Here is an 8,098-nt window from a genome sequence, read left to right as displayed (position 1 = left end):
TAATAATAATAATGACGGGCCTCCCGAGGGGGTTCCAGCTGCCTCCAGATAAAGCGACGCTGGCGCTGAGGGAAGTTCTTAGGTGGTGGATGGAGCGGAGCGCGAAGGAAGCCGGTCTAGGCTCACTGAAGTTCAAGTTGACCGCGACGGCGAGCAGACACCGAGCTCAGGCCGCTGCAAGTTGGGCCTCCCTGCGGGCAGCGACCCGCAGCGCAGCGCAGGGTCCCGGAGAGGGGCGAGGGCTGGCTTCAGTTTCGTGTCTCTGGAGTCGAGGCAACAGCAGGTTAGCATTTAGGTCCGTTTAGACAGCAGGGTAGGGATGGGGGTGGGGGTGGGGGGGACAGGCGTCCTCCCCCACCCCCACCCCTACCCCTAGGCCCAAGCCCAGGAGCCTGAGTGCGGTGCAGGCTGTTGGGCCGCGAGCCCCCGCGAGCGTTCTCAGTTGAGCAATTTTCACATCTTGACACTTCTACACTATTGCCATCTCCCGTCCCCTCATTCAGTCCTTCGGATTCCAAGGGCAGAAGAGAAAGGCCAAAGGCAGAAAGACTGGACCACCTTGTCGGGTCCGTGACTTGTTTGGACAAAACCTTGGGAAGCGAGGGACCAGGAACTGGGAGCCCTTTTGAGGGAAAACGGCACCCGCCCGCTCCGTACATCCTAGGGTGGACTCGCAGACCACTCCCAGGCTGTGATCTTCCTCCTTCGTATTTTATTTTCCTGCTGAAAACTAGGATCAGCGCCCCCGGACCTGAAGGGGCCTCGGGTGGCTCTCCGACTTTCAGATGAGGACAGCCATCGAACCAACTCAAGACTGTGAGATTGGCCACCTCTTCTGGCCGTTTTCCTTTTTCCCCAGATGGGAAGAAAAGCCCCAAGCCCCATGGTAAAGTTGCCTTCCCCACCCCCACCCCCATCTTGTCCTTCTCGTTAGATTTGGGACTTCTCTCAAAACCAATTTCCACCAAAAAAAAAAAAAAAAAAAAAAAAAAAAAATTTAAAAAGTTGAAACATTTCCAGTAGGCCTTTTTGTTCTTGCACAAGTTATGACAAATATTTCATTTGACTCCTTCGTTCCCCCCTTGCGGGTGGGGGGGCTTTGGAAAACCCTAAACGATTTTCCTCACAGCTTATAATGTGTTCAATGAACTCTCCCAAGGATCAGTAACATATGCCAATTATTTTAATAATTTCGCCTAATATTATTAGGGGTTATAAATTTGATTTTAATAGGGATCTGGTTGCTTCAGGAGTTGGCGCTTGGGCAGTTCGCAGGGCCGCTGGGGAAGGCGAGCCTAGCCTCTGTCACCCTCTGGTCACTCCCCCCCACCTAAGGCTGGACGCCTTTCCTCCCCATTGAACAGGTAGTGTGACCTCCAGGAGGTCAGGGCTGCCCCTCTCTCCCGAAGTGCCCCTCAGGCCTGGCCAGTTTCAGAGGCTCATTCCAGGGCTGGAGGAAAAGGAGAGCAGGGCAGCCGTAGCTATCGCAGCCACCCGCGCTCTGCGTCTCTGCGGTGGTGCTGGGTGATCCTCTGGAGGTGTCGCTGCCACCACCCAAGTCTTTTCCGAGCTGGGGTAGCTGGAGGGGGGAGGTCCAGCACCGCCCAAGACCTCTTAGAGCTACTGGGAGAGGGAGATATTGTGATGGCTCAGAAATTTAAAAATAATCTTCCCTATCCCTACCCTTTGGTTATTACAATTATTTTTGCCTTCTTTCTTAGAGTATCTTGTTTGAAAACTCTGATCAGCTCTTGCGGGGGAGGTATGAAGGCTGTAAACATGGGAGAAAAGCTGGTGGCTGGGGCTCTAGATCTCACTTCCACCTGGCAATTGTAGTCTTGATATCTTATTCTATTTTACTTTTACTGAATTCTTCAAGAGGTTCTCTTTCCTTTTGGGGCCAACGGTTTGTTGCTTTCCTATCTATTCTCCTCCCCCAAGAAGATCAAAATGTAGCCTATTTATCACCTTCCCTTGACCATCCTGCTTTTTGGCACACAGCTGCTTTGCTTCAGCAGGATTTCTCTGCTTAAATGTTCAAGCAACTTTTGGTACAAACGGGCCCTTAAAACTATAATCATTAGGCCAAGTTCAAAAAGAAAGTACTCTGCTCAGTTTTAAATGTGTAATTAAAAATAACTGTACCTCAGCTTTTCAGAGGGAGGGAGAGGAAAGGGGGCAGGAAAGGGGGGAAAACAAAGAATAAGGAAATGTTTAGTGCTCTTAAATCCAGCCCAAATAGCTGAAAGAAAGAAAGAAAGGCATTCCCTCAGATAATGGAGCCATTAGAAGCTCTGAAGCTTCCTGCCGCCATTCCTCATAGGGGCTTTCCAAAAATTTAATTCACTCTCAGCTATTAAACAAAGGACGAAGAAAATAATTTTGAGACCTTCTGCCAAAGAGGCAGATACCTTCCTCCCCAGAACGCATGTGCCTCCCGCCCACTCAGCCTCAGCCAGCCTCTACCCAGGTCAATCCTCAGCTGCCTCTTTCCCCATTTTCTTTAATAACTTTGCTAGAAAAAATAGTATGTTCATGCAGTTTCAACACGTTTTATTATATTTCTGTATGCATTACTCTCAAAACATCACAAGAAATGATCAAACCACTTAAAACCTTCAAATAAAAAATCTGAAACAGTTTATGCCCACAATTGTACATATTTATAGTTAAGAAACATTCTTTATAAATATTGTTTCCTCTGTAGCAAGTTAATACCATAATTTAATTACAAATGGATAAATATGGTAACGGGTATTTACAGAAGGAAGGGTGTTATTACGGAAAAAGCTAACGGCACGACGTTTATTTTTCCCCCACAATCTTTCATACAGGAACTAACAAATTGAACTTGCAAAAGCACTAAAACATCACATGTAAACCCAGCTAACAGAAAAATACATTCACAAGCGTTGTTGGTGGTGGTGTGTATGTGTGTGCTATGGGTCAGTGTGCTGAAGAAACAGAAGGGAGACTTTGGCACGGCTCGTTTTTTTCCAGTCTATAGTTACATGAAGTTTACAATCAGGTTGCCTCATAAAAAGGAACACAATATTCAATACCACAATACAAAACAAACCATTTTCTTCCACATTACTTAAAAAGAAACCGGGTAAACTAAAAAAGGAGAAAAGAGAAAGCCCATCACTTTGGGGAAGGAAAGGGGAGGAAGGCGGGGAGGAACGCAGTCCGGAGTTTTACAAATGGACAAACTTCTATACACCAAAAAGCCATTAAAACCACCTCGGAGGAGAAAGGAGGAATCCGCTATGTACACAGTTTGTCAGAAGACTGGGAACAGGGTGGGAAAGAACGTGGGCATGGAGATTAGCAGGGAGGTTTGGTTCAACATTTTTGTGGGTTTTTATTTTTTTATTTTTTATTTGTTTTATATTTTCAGCTTCAAAGACTCCGGAAGGGGTATTTTTGCTCTTCATGCCTAGATTATTATTATTTAAAAAAAAAAAAAAAACTTTAAAAAATCCTTCTGCTGGTAAAATTTTCATCATCATAAAAATCAGTTTCATAATTTTAACAATATGATCACAAGGTGCCCTCGCTGCTAGCAGCGGGGAGGTTTGCTACGCTGGGGTGAGGACAGGGAGAGGGAGAGAGACCCCGACCCGTCACACGTACCATTCATTGAAGTTGGAGGAGAGGCCGCTGTGGCCCCCAGCTGTCCCGCTGCCCCCGCCAGAGCTGCCGCCGCCCCCGCCGCCCGCCCCGCCGCCGCCCCCGCCACTGCCGCCGCCCGAGCCGCCTCCTGCGCCGCCACTGCCCGAGCCTCCGCCCCGGTGCACGGCGGACACCGCGGCCGCCGCCGCCGCAGCCGCCGCCGCTGCCGCAGCCGCCGCTGGAGACAGGTTGGAGCTGCTCTGGGGCTCGGCGCTGGGGGACACAAGCCCTGGGGGCGTGGACGACTCATAGCCAGAGCTGGCGGCCGGGGAGGATTCAGAGCCCTGTGGGGAGGACTCATGGACCTGCAAGACAAAAGCCGGGAGGGGGGACCAGAGGGGACTGGGTGTGAGTGCAGCTGCTGTGGGGCCGGGCCCCTGGGGGATAGCACCCCCAGAAATGTCCCCTCAGCCTCCCTGGACCCTGGGGACCCTCCCAGGCCGGCTGAGGTGGTCCAGGCCGGTGCTGCACGGCACCTCGGCCTGCCTCGCCCTCCTCCCGGCCGCCGCGGTGGTACCTTCATGTGCTTCCGCAGCGAGCTGGGGTGCGTGTAGGACTTGTCGCACATCTTGCAGAGATAGGGCTTATCGGAGGTGTGGACGTGCATGTGCTTCTTCCTGTCGCTGCTGTTGGCGAAGCGCCGGTCGCAGCCCTCGAACTCACACTGAAACGGCTTCTCCCCTGTGGACGGCAAACATTGGCGCTGGCTGCAGACACCCAGAGCCTGCAGAGCCCCCATTCAGGCTGCGAGGGGGCTGGGCCACGGCGAGGGAGAAGGGCCTGAGGGGGCTGGGTCCCTTAAACCAGTCCAATCCCCTCTGCGGCAGAACTAAGATCAAATTAACCGCTTTCCCGCCCGACAGTCCTGCTCATTTATTTCATATTTTACTTCCTTCCAGGCTGACGCCCATCTCCTCAAATTTCTCAGGAATGTGGGGTAGCTCCTGGCCCTGCCTGCCTTTCTACGGGGCTTCTTGGATTTGCAGCTTCTAACAAGTTGGTCTCGCCACAGAGAAGCTGTTATTATGACAAAATATTTGGGGCATTATCAAAATCACACAGGCTGCTGGGCTGCTGTCGGTTTCTCGCCAGGGCCAGTAAGCAATTACATTTGGAGTTGCTACGTGTTGTTTGGGGGCCGGGCTGTGGAGAGTGACTGAGCCAGTATTTTTCATCCAAAATTCTGCAAACTGAATTAATAATTCTAGTCTCACCTCCAGTCTTTAAAAAAATAAGTTGAAGAAAAGGTAAATATTAGAGATAAGGCAGCATCTAGTGACTGCGGAGAGGCACAAGCTGGTGGGCGAGGGTTGGGGGAGTCAGCAAAGCCTTTCAAAACCTCCCCGTTTAATTTTCTGGCGGCCTCTGCATCCTGTTGCCAGAATTCCAAATGCTTGGAGTCATTTAGAGGTGCGAGAACTCAAACGTCGTTCCACTTGGAAAGGGGACCGTTTAACGTTAAATTCCATTAGCACCTAAATTGTTTCTTAAAGACATCCGCTCAGACACAGAACTCGAAAGCGAGCATTTCATGCAAATAAATTTCTCAAATTTTAAACCTTGTTAAAAGCTTGTCTCGCACCTCGGCTCCCTCCCTTCCCGGAAGAGAACAATAGGCCGCTGGCGCATCCCCACTTCGGAGTAAATATTGACGGGGGAAGTTGCTAAAACATTTGGCTTTCTTTTAGGAAATCGTCTGGCACGATTTTGGCTGAGACCTGGTCATAGATGAATAATCTATGAGGCAGGAGGCGCGTTCTCTTGCGGCTCTCTCTTCTCACGCGATCCCCCCGCGGGGCCGCGCTGCCTGGGGCTCTAGCTGACCTGGGGCTCTAGCTGACCTGGGTCCAAGTTGGGAATTGCAAACTCTCTGGTGCCCATTAGAGAATTTCACAAACTGCTGCGAAACCACAGTAAAGGCCCCGCAACCCACCCCAAGACGGGCTTTAAAAACACTTTTAAAATGAGAAATGCATTACAGCTTCGGCTTACACCAGACTCATTTAATGGGAAACAGTCCCGGGAAGGGCGTTTGGACCCCGAGTAAAAGAAGTGGGAAAACACACAAACCACTCAAACAGACATACACTCCGAGCAGAAAAGCACATTCAGACAAGCTGGCAAAATCCTCTCTAGGCTCGCTTCCCGGGCACCGAATTAGAGAGCAGTTTTATTTTGTGCTTTCCACTTAGGACGGAAATTATTAACCGGGGCTGAGTAAACGAAGCAATTGCATGACCCAAGCATACATTTGATGTGACGTTGATCATTTAAAACTCGATTTCCGCACATGGAAAAACCCAGCCCAATAATATTCTGTCATTCTCCAACAGAAACAAGCTGCTGGTACTCTCGTATACGCAAAAACACCTCCCATTTCAGGTCCCCGGCTGGCGGTCTGTGCCCAGCGTCGGCACACACAGTCTCTCAGGCTGTGCGTGTCTCCCCTCCGCGCCTGGTCCCTATCCCAGCCCGCGGTTACCTGTGTGGGTCCTTTTGTGAATCTTGAGGTTCTCGGAGCGCGCGAAGACCTTGCCGCAGCCCGGGAAGGGGCAGGGGAAGGGTTTCTCCCCTGTATGCACGCGGATGTGGTTGACCAGTTTGTATTTGGCCTTGAAGGGCTTGCCCTCGCGCGGACACTCCTCCCAGAAGCAGACGTGGTTGCTCTGCTCCGGGCCGCCGACGTGCTCCACGGAGACATGGGTCACCAGCTCGTGCATGGTGCTGAAAGTTTTGTTGCAGCTCTTCTTGGGGTTGCTCAGCTGCTCGGGGTCGATCCACTTGCAGATGAGCTCCTGCTTGATGCACTGCTGCCGCATGTAGCGGAAAAAGGCACCGGGGTGGTGGTGGTGGTGGTGGTGGTGGTGGGCCGCGGCTGCTGCCATGTTCATACCCATGTTCATATTCATGGGGCCGTACTGGTTGTGGAGTTGCGCCGCCGAGTAGGGGTCGGTCCGCGGGCTGGCCACCTGGCGGTATTGCTCCGAGCGCCCGAACACCTCACCCGGCAGCCCGAGGCGCATCTGCCCGTTGAGCACATTCTGCGAGCCGTGCGGCCCGTGCTGCTCTGGCAGGCCGGGGAAGAGGAGGTGGCCCTGCGCGTCCGAGTGCGCGTGGTGCAGGCCGCCCGCGCCCGGCCCGAACAGCCCGTGCTGCCCGCCGCCCGGCGCCGAGTCCCCGAAGCCGCGACTGCGGAACAGGAAGTCCCGGGTGGAGTTGAAGGGCGGCCCAGAGTAGGAACCAACGTGCGCGGCGTGGGGCCCGAGCGCTGCGGCCGCAGCGGCAGCCGCAGCGGAGCCGGGGTAGGCGCCGGGGCCCTGCGACGTGAACGCCGAGCTCTGGCCCGGGGACAGCTCGTGCGCGCCCGGATTGAGCTTGAAGGCTCCCATGTGCGCGGCGGCCGAGTCAACGAAGCCGTTCTGCGCCGCTGCCAGGCTCAGTTCACGGTCCTGCATCTCGGCGGCCGCGGCCGCCGCCGCCGCGGCGGAGTGGTGATGGTGGCGCGCGAAGCTGCCTACCCCGATGGCCGGGAACTGCGGACCCGCGTCCAGGAGCATGGCCAGCGCGCCCGCACGCCCCGGCGAGCCCCGTGCCTCCGCGCCGCCTCGACTCCCGCTCCCGATCCGCGCGGTGCGTTCGGCGGCCACCGGGCTCCAGGCGCAGGCGGTAGTGGTGGCGGCCGCTTCAGCCCTGAGAGCCGCTCTCCTGCGCCCGCCGCCTCCGCCGCCGCCTGGCTCTGCCTCAGGCGGCCGGGCGCGGAGCGAAGGCGCGGAGAGGAAGAGGAGGAGGAGGCGGCGGCGGAGGAGGCGCGGGAGGAGGAGGAGGAGGTGGAGGAGGAGAAGAGTCCAAAGCCAGGAGGAGAACCAAAGTGTATTAAAGGAGCTGCGGCGGGGGCGGGCGGGCAGGGCAGGGGAGGGCGGGCGGGAGGAGGGAGCCGGAGGGAGGTGTGGGGAGCCGAGAGGAGAGGGGGGCTACCGGGGGGCGAGCGCCGCGCTGCGGCCCCCACCCCTGCGCGCACCCGCGCGCGCACGCACACACTCACTCGCTCGCACGGCCAGCGGACCCGGAGCTCGGCCGCGCCGAGCAGCGCTGGTAGAATGCAGTCACAACCGCGGCGGGGCCACGGTGCCCAAGCGCGGCGGCCGTGCGCACTCCAGGCAGACGGGCGAGGAGAGGACCGAGGCGAGATCCGCGATTGGCACCCGGGACCAGCGCACCAGCGGTTCCACCTGACCGCGACGGGGGCGCCGGGGCGGCAGGCGGAGTCCAGGCGTCCTCTCTGTGGCGCGCTCCGGCGACAGCTCCCTCCCCCGCGGCCCTGCTCGCGCCGCCCCGCGCGCGGCGGGTATTGTTCGGAGCTGCGGCCGCAGTGTTTAGCCCTCCTCGGCCTCGGCGCTTGGCATTGGCTGCGCCTCGCGTAGTA

At 55.6% G+C, this 8,098-nt stretch overlaps 1 protein-coding gene across 1 annotated transcript; it reads right to left on the bottom strand.

Annotated features, from left to right (window-relative positions):
* Nucleotides 1–2,536: 2,536 nt before the first annotated feature.
* ZIC2 (Zic family member 2) lies at nucleotides 2,537–7,572 on the bottom strand. Its single transcript, XM_007960775.3, has 3 exons — nucleotides 6,158–7,572; nucleotides 4,193–4,356; nucleotides 2,537–3,980 (listed from the first exon to the last, which is right to left on the bottom strand). Exons 1-3 carry the CDS (start codon nucleotides 7,230–7,232, stop codon nucleotides 3,627–3,629), a joined length of 1,593 nt encoding a protein of 530 aa, XP_007958966.1. The 5' UTR covers nucleotides 7,233–7,572; the 3' UTR covers nucleotides 2,537–3,626.
* Nucleotides 7,573–8,098: the final 526 nt, after the last annotated feature.

Source organism: Chlorocebus sabaeus, chromosome 3, assembly GCF_047675955.1.
Source record: "Chlorocebus sabaeus isolate Y175 chromosome 3, mChlSab1.0.hap1, whole genome shotgun sequence".
NCBI classification, from domain to species: domain Eukaryota; kingdom Metazoa; phylum Chordata; class Mammalia; order Primates; family Cercopithecidae; genus Chlorocebus; species Chlorocebus sabaeus.
Note: the sequence above shows the minus strand (reverse complement) of the source record. Positions and strands in the feature narration are given on the sequence as shown.